Source organism: Anopheles ziemanni, chromosome 3, assembly GCF_943734765.1.
Source record: "Anopheles ziemanni chromosome 3, idAnoZiCoDA_A2_x.2, whole genome shotgun sequence".
NCBI lineage: Eukaryota > Metazoa > Arthropoda > Insecta > Diptera > Culicidae > Anopheles > Anopheles ziemanni.
Window position 1 is genome coordinate 56,067,194 of NC_080706.1, and position 21,620 is coordinate 56,088,813.

Sequence of the window (21,620 nt, forward strand, 5' to 3'; positions counted from 1 at the left end):
ATTTTCGATTAATTTGGCTGGTTCCACAATGGGACCAGCATGGTTCGTCAGAGACTTACCCAGTAGAAATGGGTTGGTACCCAATTCTTTCCCATCCGTAGCTTCAAGCACAAGGAATTTTAGTTCCCCGTATTCACCGTTCCTATCCATCCAAAGAGGTACCGTACGACCTCTATTGGAAGGGCCCGGCCCAGGCCGGTCCCTTCCGGGAAAATGTGGGTCCAACATATCGTCGCCCCACCTCCGACAAGCTTACACTTTTCTGGTTCTTCAGAACCTGTTTTTTTTTTCTGTTTCACTTTCGCTCCGTCAACCGAGTACAAACACAGGGCACACTCACGCGTGCTCACTATATACCAACCAAACAATCAGGTATAACGGTTTTTATTTCCGACTAACTGAACTCCCGTAACTTTACTTCCCTAGCTCCTCACACGGCACTGCACTTCGTAAGAAAGAACGGTAGATTATTGCGCTCCACAACAAAGTATGCCTTCCTGGCCTAATAGCACCATATTATCGATAAGGTTGTGAAGTGCATTGGTAAACTCCAGGAAGCTTCCATCGTAATATTTTTTACTGCTAGTACCTCGCGCAGCAAAGACTTATAGATGCTTTCTGCATTCCCGTATATTTTTTTGAGCCTGTCCACTACAGGCAAGGGGGGCTTTTACTGGATTGAGCATTAATCCGCTAACTTCTGGTAGCGCTTCTCCCTTGAGGTACTTTTGCAACCTGTTTAGGTTTTCCAGATTCGAAATTCGAATAGAAATTGTCAATAAACTAGCATTCAGCAACAACAGAATCGCTCGTGAAGTTTTCAGACGGGAGGAACCGTCCGACTAATAACTTCACGACTGATTCTTCGATCGATTGTTATTGAATACTAGTTCATTGACAATTTATATTCCTTAAATACTAATTTAATGCTGAGAAGATTTGATGGATTCTCATCCCAAAGGATCTGCCCACTATCCGAAACGCCTTTTCACGAGGATGCCCCCTTTTGCGGCATAGGCTCACCAAATTATTTGATGACTCCCTAGCAACTAGCGCAAAGGTACATCAGGGATCCGAAGGAAAAGGCAGTTGCTCGGGCAGAATTCCGAACTTCTCAGCTAGCGGAAAGACGAGGGTCTCTGAAGGCCCATCCTTCGCGTAATCTGGCTCAAGTTTGCCCGCTAACGAACATAATTCTGAAGACTTCGTATATTCCAATTTAAAACTAGGGTCCGTTTAAACTCGGTTTGGTGAGTAGAAGAATCCATTAGAATAGAAAAAATGGTTTATAAATAAAGCTTGTCTAAGCGGTCTTAGATTTCTTTGCTGCGCTTTTGGTAGTTTACCAATGCCATGCTGAATCCTACGATCGAGCTTGGGCCTATCCTTCATTGGCAGTACGTGGTGCAGCACGTAGCTGACCGGTTTGACACGGTGACACTTGCGCCATTTATTATACATCTTCTGAACTGTGGTGTCTACCAACTAGGTATCATCTTACGCGTGTCATAAATGTAGGAAGTTACTTCTCGGGCTTGAACTAATTAATTAATTAAAACAGAACTGTTTCCATGCTACAATTCAAACATGTTCCTTTGCTCGTACAAAACCATATGACAGAGTAGGACATCCGTCTAATGGGAGCAACAATCTATGCCTTCCTTTCTCCCCTGAATCCTCACTAGCTTTGTTGACGGCATGCTATTTGAGAGTAATGCTTCAACGATGTTGCTAGTAATCTGTTACCACAAAACGAAAATGATTGACAACGCAAAAGACATGTGTCAGTATATCGAACATCAATTATACCAAAATCGTACAATAAACATATGAAGAACTCCTCGATGTTTAAAATTATGTAACCCGAATAGATAAGATAGGAACAGGGCATTTTAAATCACATTATGTTGATAGACCGGTGCAGTTAGTAAAAAAAACCAAAAAGCTGACAATTCATACCAATAATGTAAACGAAAGGATGTACATTAAAAAAACAGTGGTGTAGCTTAAGACTCTGTGAACGTAAATGGGAAACATGAACATAAATGATTTCGTAAAAAAAACTTAATGTGTTGGTTTTTAAATATTTTTTTCGACTATTCGGCTCAACTAAATAACAAAGTTCTTAACTGGATTTTATGGTATTTGTTACATCCGAAACTTTTCAACATTACTAACATATATTCACGTTGTGGAAAATGTAATCTAATGCTTGAGATTCAAATCTCGGTGGTAACTATCACCATTAGGACTCAAAAGAGTAAGTATTCCCATCACACTAGTGAATATCAAAGTAAATTGCAATTGTTTTTTCATCCGCATCGTGCCCTTCAATAGGAAGGTTTGGTAATTTACTGAAGAACTTCAACATTCAACTTCAACTTAATCGCTCGCGTCGTAAGCATTACGCAGTACTCCCACATTAATTATGTTACAATTTTCCATCCCAATTACGACTACCGAATGAAGATTCTGATCCCATGCACGTGGCGGTCATCTATTATTAGTTAATGTTCATTCGAAAGTTTACTAGTTTATTCAAAATGTATGTCGTGTATCTCAAATGAGAATTTAAACTCCATGTGAAAACAAGCGATGAACTAGACTAGATAAATTGTGACAATTCCATAAGTAATGTATGGCTTACTTACGTTTTCTTCTTATCAACATAACAGATAAATTGTATTGGAAGTAAGAAGTTATATACGTATTGAACTGCATTCAGTTATAACTTGTTTAGAGTACGATAATTGTATGATACATTTTAAAATACAGGAAAAAAGGACACTGAAAATTGCATCAAAGGATTTTTTCACAAATAACACAATCAAATATAAGGTGCTACTATCGTAGCTTAATAAATTAAATGAAAAAATAAATTTTCAGAATAAAAGTTTTTCCGTAAACGTACTAAAAAATAAAAAATAATGTATGTTAAATGAGATATATATTTATGTATCAGTTTTTCGTTTTTGTCGTTATTCGCATAGCATCGTAGATGGCGATCGAACTGAGAGCAATCTCGATGTAATGCGAATAACGATAAAGACGAAAAACTTGTATTTTGAAAATTTATTTTTTCATTTAATTTATTTTATACTTTTACGTATTACTTGAACAGCGAAAACAGGATTTATTCTTTTATATGAAAATTGTCATTAAGTTAGTTGAGTCGGCGTGTTATAAATTCACTATCAAACTTAAGGAAGGAGTAGAAATTCACTACCTGTTACTGCAGGATCTGGCGCAACTCGTTTTGCTTTGCTGTGAACAGGATCAGGATGTCCGAGTACCTATTATCAAGGAGTAAGAGTAGGACTGCATTCTGTTTTAACGTTTGCTATGAGCACTGAAGAAGTGCTCTCGTTCTACAGCACTGCTGAGAGAGAACACAACATGCGATCTCTCAATATCACATAGCGCTCTCCCGGGAGAGCTGCTGAAGGAGTCCAGCACGCTATCTGTTCAAGTGTGCCAGAACGGGATCGCCAACGCACAGTCATAATCTGGGAGCGAAAAATGCGGGTATTGCTAGCACACTCTTTCATTATTGATCTCCTATCGTTTATCTCTGTCCGATTCATATCATAACAACTGATTACCAATGGATGCTTCGCACTAAAGAAATTACAATGTTTTTATGAAACAATTCCTTCAACATACGTTAACAGCGGTTGAAAATCTATAGTATAGTGGCATATGTATAGCAATAGTGGTTTAATGGAACGTTTGGAAAATGTTCATGAAGAAACAAACCGAAACTAATCTTTGATATGAAATAGATGCTCATCCTGGGTTTATTTATATTTCGGGGTGTGGAAAATCGTCAAGAGCTGATGATAGAACAGATATTTTCTCTTAATAATACATATGTTATAATAAACTCCATTATTGAGTGCATATCACAACTATTAACACAAACATAAAGCTTCCTTATGCACATTAGAGACCCCAATCAGGTATCTTCCGTCTTCGGTGGCCGCACGATAGAGTTACGCTTAATAGACTCGACCAACCATTTGATACCTTCGTCCACGCCTTCCCTGCAATGGGAAACATCAGATCGTATAATATAACTTATATCAAGCCAGAATAGCGAGCTGGAGTGTTGTATTTCGGCGGCACTTACCCCGTTAGTGCGGATACGGGCATGACCAGGCAGTCACGTCGTCCAATAAGATGCCCTGCTTCCTGGAAGACAGGTTTTATTTCACGCACTCCCATGCAATCCGGCAAATCCTGTTTGTTTGCCAGAACCAACAAAGGAATGCCGGACAGATACTCGTTGCTGATCATACGGTCGAATACATCTTTCGATTCATTCATACGAGTGCGATCATTCGAATCAACCACGTAGATAACGGCATGTGATTCCGAGTAGTATTTATCCCAAAGCGACTGCAGTTCTTGTTGGCCGCCCAGATCCCAGAAGCTTAACCGTATGCCCGCAATGTCTATTTGGCCTATATTCAATCCAACTGTGGTGGTTATTTTTGTCGGATTCATTCCTCTGTAGTTTTTTGTAAGTTTTGTTTTCGCCGCCTCCAGATAGGTCTAGTTAGACAGCCGGAAAGAAATCAAGAAACCACATTTGAACTATTGAACACGTCATTCGTTTTAGTCATCCACTGAAGCACTGTATCTTACCGTTTTTCCAGCATTATCTAGGCCAAGAATAAGTATGCAGTATTCATCTTTCTGTGTGAGGTATTTGTAAAAGCCGCTTAGCAAAGTATACATCTTTGCGAGTTATTTGAATCGCTTAAACAGGAACAGAGTTTCACTTGTGTCCAATGTTTACACGGCAAACTTGGTTGATGGTAGTGTTGGCAGAATCGGGATTCGGAAGATTCGAAGATTTGATCCCTAGACGGATTCTAAAAATTCGAATCCCATCTGACAGATTCTAAAGATTTGGATCCCATTTGACGGATTCTAAAGATTTGATTGGTGTTCAAGGTGTATAAATTAGAAGGTGAAGTCGTCCAGTGTAAAATGACATTTCATGACTTGACATAACACTTCTGGGGTATTCATATGGGTTTTGAGGGGGGGTATCGGAAAAGGATTGGGCTTTTGACATAAAGCAACCCGTAGACGTTGCGAACTTGTACGCGCGAACAATTTGACAACCAGGCATTGCCTATGTTAAGGAAAGGAAAGGAAGATATAAGAGGAAATCTTCCTTTCCTTTCCTTAACATAGGCAATGCCAGGTTGTCAAATTGTTCGCGCGTACAAGTTCGCAACGTCTACGGCTTGCTTAACTCTTCTCAAATATGGCACCCCTTCCAAAGCGACATAAAGTCACCTTCTATATTTATCACCTTGACAAAAACTCAAATTTTTTGCAGCTGTCATGTAGTACCAGCAAGTTTTTCCATGGCAGATTGCTGGGACTCTTGCTGGAACTACATAGTACCAGCAACAATTTAAATTTCTGTCAACCGGGGTCAGTTCTCCCTGAAATCTCACAGCGTGCAGTCAATTCACAATTCAACACAACTACAGGTGATCGTCGATTATCCGGGGGTGTCGGTACCGTGAGGTCCCTAGATAATCGAATTCCACGGATAATCGAACATATACTAAAATACGTTTATAATACCTGGTTTGAGTCTTGGCTAGTTCACTTTTTACCAGTTCCAGTTAGTTGATTAATCATAAAACATGTTTGAATTATTTTTTTATTGTAATTTTTAATGCTAATTTCGATCAGACAATTTTTTTTTTGGAACTATTCCTAAAAAAATGTTGTGAACCAACCTGATATTCATGGAAACAATTCAACCCGGTTGTTCAGTTGTCAGTTGCAAGACACCAAGATAATCCGACCCCCTGTTAATCCGGCCACTTATAATCGACGTCCAACTGTATTTGAATCGACTCACAATGATTTGAGTCGAATAAGTCACATAACGAGTTGATCTAGAGATGTAGATTTCAGTTTACTTAAATCGAACGCTAATTAGAATGGTTTATTGGACATATATTGAGTTTTTTGCCCGATTTGCAAGTTAGGCTCTAGACAAATTTCAGGAACCTATTTTTTACAAAGAAATACAGTAGAATGTCCATTATCCGAGTTGTTCTACCCAACCAAACCCATTTAGCCCACGGAGTGACAATGGATCAGATTAGGACCAAACCATTTTTACCGGATTATGAATCGGATTCTGCGGATTCAGATTAGGGTAAACAATTTCCAGACCGACATTGATTTGTTTACATGATGATGATGATGATGATGAGTTCCACCGCTTACCCCTACATAGGTTTAAGAGGGACGAAAGTATATGAGGCTGATCATTTCAATTGTTGATGTTTTTGTTAACCTACAGCAAGTATTTTCATCCGCAGTTCCATCGATATTATATTATTGACCATGTAGGGCAATCAATAAGTCGTGCAAAGAACAAAAATGGGTAAAAGAGTAAATGAGGCCCCGGCCGCCATGTTTTCGATCGTGGCTACACCTCTTGTGGACGTTTAAACTGAATGTATGCAATTGGTGATACATTAGTTCGTTAAATTCAACCTACGAGTATTTGAATCGTAGTGTGTACCGTTAATTTCGGCTACGCAATCAACCTAGGGGTGCGGTATGAGGGGGGCCCACGGGCCCCCCTTATTTCTCAAAACTATAACAAACTCTCTTTTTCGGTAGACCTAGCGCAGTCCGCTCGCTGCGCTCGCTGCGGGCGCGCCGCCGTTTCCAAATCATTTCTTCGGCTAAACTCATTGTTTCATGCTGTCCATCATGTGTGGTATAGTTTACTTATTAGTAACTAAACATGTAAAAGTATATTGACCCGCATTCAACCTCCACTACGTGATTAGTTTAAACCGGTATGGTCTTTTAAGCGAACCGTTAGCGTTCAAAAATTCGATTCGAATGCATGTGTCGCGCTTTGCATAGCTTCAGGCGCTAAATGTGAACCAGCAGGAAGAGGAGAATCTAGCCCGGGGCCTCATTTACTCTTTTACCTTTAAAATTTCTCTTTAGTTCATCCTATGGCATGATTCTTTAACCATTTGCATATCTTACTACTAATAGAAAAGTTCACTTTTAATGCAAATTGCTAAGCATTACAATTTCTTCGGTCGGCCATCATGGTAAGTACAAGAACTCCGCGAACTTAGTATGAATAATCTAAGCCTAGATAGTACAGATAAAACTGACGTGAGTATTGACAAAATAAAAAGATGTTAGCCTAAAGTTCTAAACTTTACATCGATAGTAAATAGCATACAACTTAGTACAACATGATAGCTCCTTGTGTTTTATCGTCAGTCGTTGGATTTAAAAATTTCTTCTTTTCCCAGCGTTCAAGACGAACAGCTACAATGAGCAGTATCAAATTTATCAGTACCAAAGCAATACCGCCGGCAATGAAGTAGAAGCTTGATCCCAACATCGTTAATCCCGTGCTGTACCAATTGTTGTTGCGATCTTCCGCGAGCAGCACGTTGTGCGTGAGATAGTTGTAAAATTGAATTAACCAACATACCAACGCGATCGTTTGCGAGATTCCGGTGAGCAGATTGCTAACGAATAGCACAACCATGGTTCCGGTTTTCTTCGAAGCTGATGCTGCTTTCAGTACGGACGCAATCGCAGCGATCACACCACCGAGTACACCCAATCCTGTGCCAAGGGCAGCTCCCAACCAAAGCCAGTAACTCATTACCTCCGGTTCGTCGCGGATCATAGCCATCACTGGAGGATAAACAAATATTAGCTTTAGCAAAATAACACCAGAAACAAATGCATGCAATTTGTACGTACCATCGATTTTATAATCTCGTAGTCCGAATCCCACATTCAAACGACGATGCCCGGAGAACAGTCCAAAGTTTATTTGACCGATGGATTCGTTGAAATTCACTCGTTTCGCAGATCCTTGTATCCAATTTTTGGTTGTTAGACTAGCCACTAACAACCCCACGATAAGACAGCTGGAGAAAAACGTTGCAAAAACGATGCTTCTCGTTTTCAAACTCATGACTGCAGATTGTGATTTCTATTTTCTTTATATTTCTCTAGGAGTATTTCTCTGTCAGTCGTCCACTTGTTCTTGCAGTACTTTTCAAGATTGCAATTATCAAAAGTAAAATAGTTTCACTCAGTCCTTTAAAAGGGATTTCGACGTTGCTGTTCCATTACAGTGTATGGCAGCCTTTCTGACGCCTAAAACAAAAGAAGGCCAAAATGGATTATAAATTAGTTTACCATATGACGCTGACAATGGAAGAAAATGATGAAAAACTCTTTTCTCTCCGAAGCACGTCGGAACAACAACCAACAAGCAGGCTTCAGGCAAAGAACGTTCTTACGGTAGTAAACACACGTTTGCCTCAAACATATCAATAACATGGAAACCATAATTCGAAGTCCATTTCGTTGCACCGATAGTTTAGATTCATCATTCATATTTATCATAAAGCTGTCAATGAGTAGAAAGCGGCCGAATATGGTAAAATCGCTGATCGTAAGATGGTGATCATCACACGTCTATCAAAATAACAGCAAAAGGGTTATTTAATAAAGGCACTTCTCACTTCACGATCATTAAGGTGTTGCACAAAGTATACAGAATTCGTTTGGTATGTACTTTCACGCATTAGTTGAGTTAACTGAAAACTATCGTGGTACGATGAGGTTTTTCCTTATATGAACATCGATAATAGAACATCTACGAGGTAGAATGTTTAATTGAATCACTCTTTCTCAAACTAGCCAGAAGAAATAAACAATGAATAAAGTAATCACCGCATTCTAAATGTAGTTTCCAACTATTAGCTAAGATTCTTACAATGCGACCTGAGTGCGTAAACGTTTGATGATTAACATCAATAAGATCCCTTTTTGTACACAATTCAATAGAAAGTTTCACTTTTTTCAATACCTCTACGTTGCTGGTCGATCGCGCAGTGATCTTCTGTTGAAGTCGAGAGAAAGATTTTTTGCTGATGAGCTGAAGAAGTCACTTCTCATTCCGATTTTGCCACTAGTGAGATGAAGTGTCAAGCCTGAGCTTACCCAAGATTGCTATATGTATGATATGCCAATCGCTCTTTTTCTTCGATGATCGAAGCATTTTATGAGCATGAGACCTTGTCTGGTTTTTGCAGAGATAAAGAATGTATTTTTAACAAAATAAGGAGATACAAGCCAATCAAATCTAATCACAATTTGTTCACTGATCTCGAAAAACACCTGTCGAAGACTGTGAATGATTTGTCGATCAGATTAACGCTCACTACTTTAAACTAATGTACTTTAAAAGTTCGTGTTTGAAAGCATTTTTTTTATTTCTGCAAAACGTCAAAATTGAATTCAACTGTCCAATACGTCATAAACATACTCACGAGAAAAAATATTGAAAACTGTTCGAGGCTGGATGTTTTGGTCCAAACTAAAAGCAAGTGTATAGCTAAAAGTTTTCCTAATTCGTGTAACTACCAGTGTTAAATAATGTCGAAGGAAACGGTATTCAAGGTTCCAACCATAGATCCAAAGGTGTTACAGAAATCCCGGAAGTCAGATCTACCTCGTACTGCAACGACGGTAAACATTCCGCTACCGTCCAAAGACGACGCTAGCAGCGGAGAATCGTTTGAAGAAGACGTTCCGCTAATACCCCCGGTGCCGTACAAAGAACCGACGTGGTCAGACAAATGTGACCAACAGCGGAACTATTGCTTCGAAGTCGAAAAAAACGGTGTTATCATAGAGGAAATTAAACGTCTGCAGTGCAAACCTTTCTGGTTGTTTGGCCGCTTGCCGAACTGTGATATCAACATAACCCATCCCACATCGTCTCGGTATCATGCAGTTCTACAGTACCGTCCATCGTCGGCACAAGTTGTCTCAGGATCGCATTCGTCAGATGAAGACGAACCTGTGGAAGAAAAGAAAAGTTCAAAGCACGGTAAAACTGTATCGATTGAAGGCGGATGGTACCTATACGACCTGAACAGTACACACGGTACATTTTTAAACAAGCAGCAAATACTTCCCCGGACATACGTTCGCGTACGTGTCGGATATATGATCAAATTAGGATCCAGCTCAAGAACCTACATCCTTCAAGGGCCGTCGGACGACGAAGATGCACCAACCGCACTAACAATAACTGAGCTGAAGGAACAGGCCAGAAAGCAACAAGAGCTTCGTAAGGAGATGGCAGAAATCGAACGGAAGGAAAAGGAACGTATAGAGAAGCTGAAAGAATCGGAAGGCATTACCTGGGGTATGGCGGAAGATGCGGACGAGGCGACGGACCTCACGGAAAACCCGTACGCTACTTCGAACAACGAGGAGCTATTTTTGGACGATCCCAAAAAAACATTGCGAGGATATTTCGAGCGGGAAGGCCACGATTTGGAATATAAAGTAGACGAGGTTTCCTCCGGAACGTACCGCTGCAAGGTGGAACTTCCGATAGATGATGATAACGGACGGCCGATTGTAGCCGAGGTAACGCATAAGGGCAAGAAAAAAGAGGTTGTTTTGCAGTGCGCATTGGAGTCTTGCCGAATACTGGATCGTCACGGATTGTTGCGACAAGCAAACCACGGTAAGTGATTAGAGTCCCCGATCATTAGTGATAACATACCCTTATGAAAATGTTGCCTTTCGTCATGCAGCCCCACGCCGTAAGCATCGTAAGCAGTCTGATTCAGATGATGATGACGATTTTCTTGATCGAACTGGAGCAGTGGAAAAACGCCGGGAAAGGAAGCAGACCAGAGAGAACCCTCAACTTCGAACTTATACAGATTTGGTATGTTTACTAATAGTATTAATGAATTATTCTTGTTTTTTTCACATTTATAAAAATTATATTATTCCTAGAATTTAACATTGTTCTACTAATTTTACCTTTTTCTTCAGATTCATGAGGAAGCACGCATTTTGGAACGTCTGGAGTTCATTGAAAACAAGATTCAGAACAGTCAGGTATTGAAGAAGGACATTCATTTGCCTGAGAATGTTGACGATGTGGATAAATTTTTGGAGAAACTATCGAAGGTATCTCCAAATGACAAATTCGCGATCAAGCGGCTACGTCTAGAGCAAACGGAACTTCGAGCCGATTTAGAAACGGTTAAAAAGCTGATCAATGCAGTTAAACCGGTAGATCTCGAAAGCATTGGCAAGGAGCGGAAGGATGAAGTGGCGAAACAAAAACTGATGCCCTTGTTTGGAAAACGAAACAAGCTAAGCAAAACATTCGGAATCCGTGAATCTACGATAACGGCGGAGAAGGATAATGATATCGAAATCAAAATGTGTGCAGACAATGAATCCCAACCTAGTACTTCCTCCAAAGAGGGCAAACATGTTCCCTCTAAGATCTCCCCAAAGGCAGCCACAGGAGATTGCAGTGTACAGACCCAACGGAAGCGATCAATTGAAGTTTCTGCCAAGGAGGGAAGTAGTTCGAAAGGGAATGAAAAATGCACGGAAACCACAGGCAACTACGAGCAAGATAATGGGAAGAAAAAACGGCGGCATCGTTTGCGAGATAATAAGCCCCGGGACAACGTTGACTATGACGATACCATGGAAATGGCGAGCGATGAAAAAAATGTTGAATGGGTACCACCGTCCGGTCAGACTGGCGATGGAAGAACTTCTTTGAATGAAAAGTATGGTTACTAAAGAAAGCGAATATTGTTAAGAAAGGCCACCAAGAGCGCCGAAAAATGAAGTAATAAAGTCCGCATCTTTCTGCCATTTCCGGAAACATGTTTTTCATGGTTTAAAAACATTTATGTGATAAAAGTATACACTTTTTAAACAACATCCTCAGCCGATAATGGTTGGTTTGAAATATTTTCGACTATTTAGAAAGAAACTGCCATGATTAGGTGGATATCTCAAATTCTATCCGTGCATCTTTTTTAACAAAGCATGGTATGAGAAGTTCGTGTTTTTCTCGCATCCCACACTTTACTCTCTCGCGTATGACGTTTCATAACTACAGATGTTTTTGTTGTGTTATGAATGTTTTCTTTTTCAGGTGAAAACGTCATGGCATACTGCCCAGCAGCAGATATTGCAATCAATATCGAGACCGATTTTACTGCCTGTTCAGTCAAAACTAATACAATCCGCGCCAATGGTAGTTGAGCTCACAGTTTTGTAGTCGTGCTAAGAGATCGGTCATAATTTTAGACAATTTCTATTAAAACTCATCCACAGATTAGCGATATCGCCTCATGGCACCGAGGGCGAACAATTATTTTTAGAACCATATGAACCTGTGATTATTTGGACAATCTGATCCCCGTTTCCCAGCAAAGCATGTAAGTGTAGGTGGATACTTTGGTGTATTTTATGTGGCAATCCCAATGCGAGTGTAATTATTGCTTCTTTTTATATTAGTTTCTGGAGTTTCTTCAACAAAGCATGACCCCGCCGACTGATTCGCCAGATACGAAAGAGGCGTTCAATGTGGTTCCAATTCATAAGCATAAGGAGTTGATGGACCAGTGCATAGCGCTTATTAACTCCGAATGGCCTCGATCCTACACAGCCCGTCTTTGGAGCCTGGAGTCATCGAAAGAAACACTTCCAACCAGCTTTGTGTTGACCGCGAATGCCAAGGCAGGGGTTGTGGTGCTGGCCCACGCTAAACTGTCGCCAATTCCAGCGGACCGTGAAGCAGTATTCGTGGAGAGTGTGGTAGTAGCACGAGAACGCCGTGGTCAAGGTATAGGTAAACTCCTTATGCGTGAGGTAGAAAACCATTGCTTCCAAAATTTGCGCTTGAAAAAAATCTATCTTTCAACCATCGACCAGGAAGCATTTTATACCAAGCTGGGTTATAAGCTATGCAGCGCTATAAGCATTTTCGGCTCACGACCAGCAGCCAACAAAAGCACAAAAAAAATCTGGATGTTCAAAAATGCGCCATGTTGAAATGAGAGTTATTACGGGTATTTGAAACGTGTTTTCACCTTCCAAAGTTGGTTCTAGCACGCTACGGTTATTGCATATCCTACAGTTAAGAATAGCATTTTTATTTATACTAGAACAATTATACGGTTTCGAAATACTGAAAAATGGGTTACTAACTTCATTATAAGGAAATAAATCGAGCTTCATGAAACTTGTGGTTGATCATTTGGGTTAATTATTCAATTTTTAGCGGGTCGATTCTAATGCGCGCAACAGACAAAAATAACTGCTCGTTAAGAAAAGCGATGTATTGGCAGAATCGGGATTCGATCCCTACACCGATTCCAGAGATTCGATTCCCAACTTGACGGATTCTAAAGATTTTATTCTATTGGGATTCGAAAAAAGCGAGTTGTGATTTGATGGGGATTCAGATGAGGATAAACGATTTCCAGACCGGCATTGGTTGGTTTACATCGTCTCGCGACTGGTTTTTGGATTGGGACTCGGATTAGAAGATCCGGATCTCTGAACGGATTTGAATCAAAAGGTTCGAATCCCTGCAGGGATTTAATTTTCCCACCACTAATGTGCTCGAATTGTTTTTGACAATACACAGTACGAAAAAAAGTAAACAAAACAAGATGACACAAACAATTTGTTTTTCTCACTTCTCGTCTGCCATTGTGCTGGCCGCTGGTTTTGTTCGTTGTTCGCGTGGGAGTTTCCTAAATTTTCAAATAAATTTAATGCAATGGCAACACAGCAAGTGCCGTACGATAATCGCAAGTTTTGGAGTGAATTTATACAACTCTACCAAGATCTTCCCGTGTTGTGGACCAAGATGGACAATGATGAAGAAAAGCATAATAAACATCTACGCGATCGTGCCCTAAACATATTGCTAAGGAAGTATCGTGACGCGGAACCAACAGCAAATGTCAACACTATTAAAAAGGTACTCAAATCGCTGCATTCTTCTTACTTAAAAGAGCTGAGAATGGAGATTTTACAAGAGCGTATGGCTGGCAACGATTGCAAACCATACGAGCCACATTGGTGGTGTTTTGGAAAATTGAATTTCCTCCGAACACAGGAAGAACCAATTTTGAAACAAGAAATAATCAAAGAAGAAGGTAACTGAAAGCATAAAACAATCGCGTAAGTGTATTAACTAACTGTACCACTTTACTTTGTTCCAAAAACCAAATCATCTGATTCATCCGAATCGTCCCACAACACCAAAGATGCAAACATCAGTGATCATGAAGACGATTTGAATACCTACTGTAAAGATTTAGCCGAAGCAATGACGAAATTATCCGAAGAACAACTACGATTTTTCAAACACCATGTGGGCACAATTTTGTATTTCGCCAACATGAGCCTGTTAACTCGAGAATGGCCGCAACTGCCTTCCCCAAGCAATTCTAATCTTACGCCAAACATACCAGAACAAGAAGTTCATAAAATCTGTACCGTAAAAGGGATTGTACAATTTGGGAAGCGAGATTCGTCGACTTCGGTTGTGGAGCAGGAACAGAAGACCACGAAAAGGTTCAAACAGGAAGTAGTAAATGACGAATTTGTCCAGCTAGCTGCGGAATCACCAATAGACTCGATTTCCGAACTATACGGCGAGGAACATAAAGAGGACATCATCATGGTCGACCAAACAGCTGTAGAAGAAGATGTTGTTTTTGGAGAAACCGAGGATGCTGCCCTAGAAAGTTCCTCTCACGATGATAAAACACATTTGCTAATTCATCGTCTCCCGGAGCCGGAAGACAGAAACATAAACCTAGAAAATATAGAAATCACTTTAATTGACCTCCAAGATGATCCAGAGGATTCTGCAGAGCAAGACTTTAGTACGGCACCCAAGTCAACAGAAACATCAGATGGTAGAGTAATTCTTTTATTCGACCATTTTCTCAATATGTATATTTTTTAAATATATTTATTTTTGTTTAGTAGATACGATTTCCACTTCGATTAGAATACCACCAAGATCAAAAGTACGTCGGCAGTGTACGATGCACTCTTCAAGTTATGTGAACAATATAGTGTCGAATTACAATGACGAAGAGTTTTTACGCCAGTTCCGGATGGGTCGTGATATGGTAGAAATGTTGTGTCAGCATTTGGAAAAAACTTATGCATATAAGAAATTGAAAGGTAGTTCCGATAATTTCGCATGTGCAACAAGTGGTACAAGTGCCGGCAGAGATGCCTTACTGATTTTTGCCTGGTTTTTTTTCTTTCAGGACACGGTGGATATGAAGCGATTAGTGCCCAAACGCATGTGCTTGCCTTTCTTTGGTTTCTCGGACACAAAAAATCTTCCTACAGGGAAGTGGCGGACCGGTTCGAGCTGTCCGTAAGCTGTTTGCATGACGTTATTTGGCGTGTATGTGACACAGTTTTAGCGATGAAAGCGGTTGTTATCGTACAGCCAGACGAGGAGAGAAAAGCTGCCTCTGCAAGTCACTTTGCTGAGGTATATTCCATTCCAGGCGTAATTGGTTTGTATCAACATATTGCTTATACAAAAATACAGCTATTTGAATGTAAAAGGAATCATTTCGTTCGTGTAGGTTGTATTGGTGGGATGCAGATAAAAATTGATAAACCGATCGAGAACGCCGACAGGTATCTGCTCCGAAAGGGATATTACTCCATGCAGCTGCAGGCGATTGTAGACGAACAACTTCATTTTGTGGATATTTTTGTTGAGTATCCTGGCGAGCCGGAGATGCTTGCAGGTGTGAAGGAGCTCTGCTCCGATCAGTACCGTCTTCTTGGCGGCAACGAGTACCCATGTTTACCTCAAATGCTTGTCCCATACCGTACGGACGGCATACCACTTACCGAGCCCCAGGAATTGTTCAATGAACAACTACGAAAAGCGCAGGACACGTGTATTACCGTTTTCCAACGATTAAAGCAGCGCTTTCGGCAATTGCATCACCTGAAGGGACGACAACTTTCACGAGTTGTGAAGCTGATAAAAGTTTGCTGCATTTTACACAATTTGTCACCAGCATCTGAGATGGCTCTAATCGATCGAGAAACGCCAGATCGTCGGACCGGACCGTTTGTCTCCGTACCCGTATTTACGTATACCTCGGAAAATCAAACGGAATCGGATGTTGCATTGGGACAACAGTATAGGGATACAATTTGTAAAAATTTCAGACTAGATTCAACTTAAAAAACAATAACATTGTTTCGTTGGATAAACATGCCATATGACCCCGGCATACCATATGTGCAAGCCATACGCGCATTACCGCTTCCCACGAGTAAGCAGAAGACTCCGACTCAGCGGAATTACCGACACGTGCTCTAACGGTTCCCACGGAATTGTGCCGAGAAGAGACATGCCTTTAAGTAAAAAAAAAAAAATAAACTCTTCGACTTGGGTTCTTTGACTCATATTTTTTTTCTAATGGGTTTTACCATGACAAATCGTAGGTGAGGAATATTCATTTGAGCTATTGTGTCGTTGTCAAATTGAAGAATAGCATGATACCGATTTTTTTCAAGTAAATTTGCTAGAGTTTATCATTCATTTTACTTATCGTCATTTAAATGACGCCAACAAAAGCCAGTACATGAAAATATACTTGTATTTTATTATTGACACCATACCAATCATATTTAAAAGAATACTAGTGTTACTGTTGTAATTAACTTAAGTTTATTTCAAAATCAATAGAAATCGATTGACTGCATGATCATTTGAATAAAACGAACTTTAGTTGAGCTTTGACCGTCAGGTAGAACGGAACCCTCGTGTAGTACACTAATTTATTCAAGCTCAGCCAACATATTTTACTCATATTATACACATGGAGATAACTCGGCCTTAGTAACATCCGACCACGATGTTTATCTCATAGAAATATATTTCAACTCGCTGTTATTGTCCAGTTTCTTTTAAATACGTTTCGTTGCAGAATACGGTATAACTTATATTTACTGTGGTCTGTTTGTAAGTGTTTTAATTACCCAGCAGGATACCAAAAGATGGAAAATATTCTTTATTTTTTAAAGATGTTTAACCGGATGTATAAAACTACCAACGGTTGCCGAAAGCCTACGCGAGAGTGATGTACAACGCAGGTGAACGCACTTTTGAAGTCGTCCAAAAGTCACCTATATTGGGACAAAGGTCTGCACCGACAACATTGTTGGCAGCCAACCGGTCATATTATAGTCTGAGAAAACTCTTCCACTGACGACGATACCTGTTAAGACAGTGGAAGCTGGGTTCGAGAGGAAGATGCTCAGGAGGATTTTTAACCCCGTATGTGAGGAGGGACAATGGAGGAGCCGATATAATGACGAGCTTTACGAGCTGTACGGAGACCTCACTGTCGTACAGCAAATTAGACTCGCCAGACTCAGGTGGGCTGGCCATGTTATGTGAATGGCACCGGACGACCCAGTCTGTAAAGTCCTTTTAGGCTGTCCTCAAGGACCGAGGAGGCGTGATAGGCCTAAATTGAGGTAGAAGGATGGCGTAGACGAAGCAGCCAATAAAGGCGGGATACGGAATTGGATCAGTTTAGCGAGTGAGCGGTTTGGGATGGAGCTTCGTCAGGCCAAGACCGCTCAGCGGTTGTAGCGCTACATAAGTAAGTGAAACTGTGTTAAAAGCAACAAAATAAGCCCCCAATATTGTTACATGTACAATGATGGAGGGCACGTGTATGGCCATTTTATATCCAGGACAAGCAAAATTCATTTTTTAAATTGTTGAGACTAGTACCTCAACAAAATTCAACTTTTTTTTTTAAACCTCTTCGGTCATTCGTCTCGTTGAACAAAATTCAACGACTGCTATTGTTGCACATTTTCAAACTTTACAACGAAATCAGATGTTGCACTAGTGTTAGTTTTGCAGAAAAAAGTGGAAAAAGTGTTGATATTCGCAACACGCTAAATAGGCAAATAAATCTACACGAAACCAAGAAAACCAACTGCGATTCGATCGTTATCGTACTTGATCGTGTTCGTGTGATTTCGTATTGCGCTTGCTTTTTACAGCTGTCAGTTTGTAGGTTTGTTTATTTACGACACTCAGCTGGCTCCCCAGGGTTATCAGCTAATAGCGATCGCGGAAAAACGAAATCGATTCTCTATTACCAGTCTATGAAGCGCCCTTCAGTGAGTTAGAGGTAGTTTTACTAGCAAGAGTAATATCTAAGTGACTTATAAATTTTCTAAATTTGAGACAATCTGCTTGTTGTATTATGTAAAGTTTTATGGTCCATGTGATAAATATAGAACTACCATTCAACAGGTACGCGAAGTAGGGAACGATGGGTACGGACTGTTGGCAGCCTGGCAAGCGAGGCCTAACGGTGTCGGTGGTAGTGCTGGGAGGTGCCTGTCTCTCGGTGATGCTGGCATACCTCGCGTTTGGTGATAGTACTGATGAATCCGGCTTACGGACGCTTCGCATGGTGAGCATCATTTTTCGCCATGGCGAACGTTCTCCGACCGACTTCTATCCGAACGATCCCCACCGGAACCATCATTGGACCGGAGGCTTGGGAGCACTGTCGGAGGTAAGTATCATTAAGCAAACACAATAATCTTTGCACTAAACTTTTCAACAACAACCCCACGGCAGAAAGGATCGCAACAGATGTACCATTTGGGCAAACTCCTGCGACCCCGATACTATCGGCTGTTGCCACCGAATGGATTGTATTCCAAAGATCATATGTCTATTGTCAGCAGCTATGCCGAGCGGTGCATTATGAGCGCACAGAGTTTTATGGCTGGGTTTTTACCCCCGCTGGAGAATACCAATCCCCTGCCGATACCATGGCAACCGGCCGCCATTAATGTATTGCCACGAGATCGTGACACGGTATGATGTGTTTTAATGGTATTTTGAAAGAGTAACGTAACCGCTTGAGTCCGTTCATCCCGTTACAGCTACTGGCGCAGAAGAAATACTGCCCGCGGTACGAAAGTTCGCTGCAGAGATTGATGGCCTTACCGCCAAAGGATGTGCGAGAAATTTATGAAAAAAACAGTGCACTTTTCCGCACGTTAAGCCAATCGACGGGAAAGAACATCAGCACGGTTCATGACGTGGAGCTGCTCTACAATACGCTGGAGATCGAGAAGTTGGCTGGCCTGGAGCTACCCGATTGGACGGAGGGCATTTTCCCGGATAAAATGTTACCGCTGGCTGTGCGCAGTTTAGCATTGCTCACCGAGATCCCGCTCATGAAAAAAATCAAGGGCGGTGCAATTGTCGGCGAGCTGTTGGACAATGCCATCCGACGGCGCACGGGCATTCTCAGCCCGGAACGGAACATTTTCATCTACTCGGGACACGACGTTACGTTGGTGAACTTAATGCGAGCACTGGATGTCATCAGTCAGACTACCACGGGCAAGCCAGACTTTTCGTCCGCGATTGTGTTTGAACTGCACCACAGCATCACCTTCGATGATGATTATGAGGTGAAGATCGTGTACTTTTACAATAGCGACGACAAGTACCCGAAGGAGTTTAAAATTCCCAGCTGCCCAAGCCCGTGTTCGCTGACGAAGTTCGAGGAGGCCATGGAAGCGGTACGCCTGAGGAACTACGATGAAATGTGCACACTGGTATGAAACTAACATTTGAAGTGCCTTAGCTCTAAGACAATTTAGATATTACCATGTGAATCTTCTGTTATTCGTTGATCTGTTAGCTATTTTTAAAATCTCGTTATATTAGATTCCTCATAAGGGTTGGTAGATGCAGATTAATAAAGAAAATTATTTTCAGGATTATTATTTTAACAAAATTTTGAATTTGTTTCCATCTACATAAATGAGTTATCGATAGAAGATTGAAAACATGATTTTTCCCCAATTACATTTAGGAAGGCACACGAAGGAATCAGTGATTTTTGTTTCTAAAATTATCAAGAAGCTCTTATTTAGTTTAATGTAATCTCTAGCTCATTGTAAGCGTATTTTATAAAGCAGGAACAATCAAAGTACTTAAAGACCGTGGGCTTTATCCGCACATTCTATGCAAAGTGATCTACCATTGTGTTTTCTTTAGTCCATGAAGCTCGTATAGTCCTCAATCTGTAAAGCTACCGAACAATACTTGTGAAATTAGTCCTGTTCTATGAAAAGGGTTACGGTAAGGGGAATATAAAAATAGATTCTGTTATTATACAAAATGCTTCCATAGTACGAGATACAAACCTTCCGAAAATTCTCATTCATTTCTAACTATATCAGTTCACTTTCAACCTATTGGTGGCACATAAATATGCGTAAACATAGGTTCTTTACCGAATTCCATACTCCTACGAACGTCGAACGATGCGAGTTTTTTTCTTACTAAGTGAAGTTGGTATCACTGCTCGGTCGTATACAATTTTACCGATGTTAGAGGAACTTGATACATTGGGTACCTATGGGGAATAAATGCTAGAGTAGTCGGTAAGTCTGGTCACACCTAAATCTATTTAAATGACGTGGACATTAAAGAAATAAACATTTCAAACGTATTTCCATGAATTACATAAGTAAAAGCTGCATACATTTTGTTTTTAAAGTTATCTGTGCTTTATTTGTATTTATTCCGTATGAAAAGTACTCTACACTTCTAGTAATGAAACCTATTGCTAATCTATTGCGTTACAATTACATTCAGTTATGCCGCTCGACAGAATACACCAAATCGAAAAATTGTTTTCAATCATTTCCTTATTCGCTGTTATTATTCCGGTGTTACTGCGACCAGCAACATCGTCAAGAAAATGGGCCAAACATTTATTTAGATAGTTGAGCAAGTGTTGATTGTCGATCGATGCTGCGTTTATGAGTGTGTAACTGGGTAAAAAAAAATTACAAATTTATCCGTGATCTTGTGATATTCCTGTCAACCATATTAGCCGTTTACCAACGATTAACGGGGGTCCACGACAGCCGAGCGGGAACGCCGGTTAGAAAATTGTTCCATAAGCGCCGAGGCGCTCTGTACGGCGTGGGTTTGAATTCTAACCAGACCCTCCCCTGTACACCTAGCCTGACTATCACCGATACATAAATGGAAAAAGTCTAGTAACGGTCATTACGCCAAAGAAGAAGAAGCTAATCGTCCCCAAACTTGATATTTATCGTGCACAATGACCAAAAGGAGGGAAGACTGTGCTTTCGTGAACAGATTTATAGCACGAAATTTAATCTAAGTATCTGTATCCAGTTTTTCGTTAGCACATTTGCAATAAGTTAATTTATTTGTAACCCTCAAAACAGAACCAATCGACAATCAGCTTTTGCAAAAATACCTTTAGAATAAAACTCATTTTTGCGACATTTTTGAGCTGAACTTGGAATGATCTCACAATGTGTTATGTAAATAGTAAACTCCCAATTATGCGTAGTGAAGGTATCCGTGGATAAGCTAGTTCCGGAAATAATCGACAAAATGTTCAAAAAATCGCTATAAAACAGTACATAAGCTTGATGAAAATGCATACACTCATGCCATTAATTATTTAGAGGATAGAAGCATTATTCACACCTTTTGGAACCTAAAGTTGCAATAGGGAAGCAAAACGGACTTGGAGAAGTGGGATCCCGAACACTTAAAAGAGCAAAACCAACTGGAACATCCGGGCATCCTCGGAAATCAACTGCATTCTATGCTGAATTCAAAACATGAATTATTT

General features: G+C 40.5%; 6 protein-coding genes across 7 annotated transcripts; 4 read left to right on the plus strand and 2 right to left on the minus strand.

Moving 5' to 3' along the window:
* Positions 1-3,777: 3,777 nt before the first annotated feature.
* LOC131287778 (ADP-ribosylation factor-related protein 1) lies at positions 3,778-4,808 on the minus strand. Its single transcript, XM_058316862.1, has 3 exons — positions 4,648-4,808; positions 4,130-4,554; positions 3,778-4,043 (listed from the first exon to the last, which is right to left on the minus strand). The coding sequence occupies exons 1-3, from the start codon at positions 4,738-4,740 to the stop codon at positions 3,956-3,958; spliced, it is 606 nt and encodes a 201-aa protein (XP_058172845.1). The 5' UTR covers positions 4,741-4,808; the 3' UTR covers positions 3,778-3,955.
* A 2,307-nt stretch (positions 4,809-7,115) lies between these two features.
* LOC131287665 (uncharacterized) lies at positions 7,116-8,188 on the minus strand. Its single transcript, XM_058316737.1, has 2 exons — positions 7,789-8,188; positions 7,116-7,719 (listed from the first exon to the last, which is right to left on the minus strand). The coding sequence occupies exons 1-2, from the start codon at positions 8,003-8,005 to the stop codon at positions 7,256-7,258; spliced, it is 681 nt and encodes a 226-aa protein (XP_058172720.1). The 5' UTR covers positions 8,006-8,188; the 3' UTR covers positions 7,116-7,255.
* Positions 8,189-9,383: 1,195 nt separating this feature from the next.
* LOC131286256 (kanadaptin) lies at positions 9,384-11,746 on the plus strand. Of its 2 annotated transcripts, XM_058315188.1 has the most exons (4): positions 9,814-10,038; positions 10,097-10,582; positions 10,653-10,789; positions 10,900-11,746. In XM_058315188.1, the coding sequence occupies exons 1-4, from the start codon at positions 9,960-9,962 to the stop codon at positions 11,668-11,670; spliced, it is 1,473 nt and encodes a 490-aa protein (XP_058171171.1). In that variant the 5' UTR covers positions 9,814-9,959; the 3' UTR covers positions 11,671-11,746. The 2 variants fall into 2 exon arrangements, with proteins under 2 accessions (XP_058171170.1, XP_058171171.1); XM_058315187.1 differs by having other exon boundaries at positions 9,384-10,582.
* A 287-nt stretch (positions 11,747-12,033) lies between these two features.
* Positions 12,034-13,108, plus strand: LOC131287848 (N-alpha-acetyltransferase 80-like). The gene is made up of 3 exons (XM_058316933.1): positions 12,034-12,133; positions 12,214-12,317; positions 12,397-13,108. The coding sequence occupies exon 3, from the start codon at positions 12,421-12,423 to the stop codon at positions 12,931-12,933; it is 513 nt and encodes a 170-aa protein (XP_058172916.1). The 5' UTR covers positions 12,034-12,133; positions 12,214-12,317; positions 12,397-12,420; the 3' UTR covers positions 12,934-13,108.
* Positions 13,109-13,912: 804 nt separating this feature from the next.
* On the plus strand, positions 13,913-16,182 carry LOC131285062 (putative nuclease HARBI1). The gene is made up of 4 exons (XM_058313920.1): positions 13,913-13,931; positions 14,890-15,090; positions 15,180-15,437; positions 15,510-16,182. The coding sequence occupies exons 1-4, from the start codon at positions 13,913-13,915 to the stop codon at positions 16,124-16,126; spliced, it is 1,095 nt and encodes a 364-aa protein (XP_058169903.1). The 3' UTR covers positions 16,127-16,182.
* Positions 16,183-18,238: 2,056 nt separating this feature from the next.
* On the plus strand, positions 18,239-19,709 carry LOC131287274 (lysosomal acid phosphatase). The gene is made up of 3 exons (XM_058316309.1): positions 18,239-18,491; positions 18,557-18,799; positions 18,868-19,709. The coding sequence occupies exons 1-3, from the start codon at positions 18,243-18,245 to the stop codon at positions 19,555-19,557; spliced, it is 1,182 nt and encodes a 393-aa protein (XP_058172292.1). The 5' UTR covers positions 18,239-18,242; the 3' UTR covers positions 19,558-19,709.
* Positions 19,710-21,620: the final 1,911 nt, after the last annotated feature.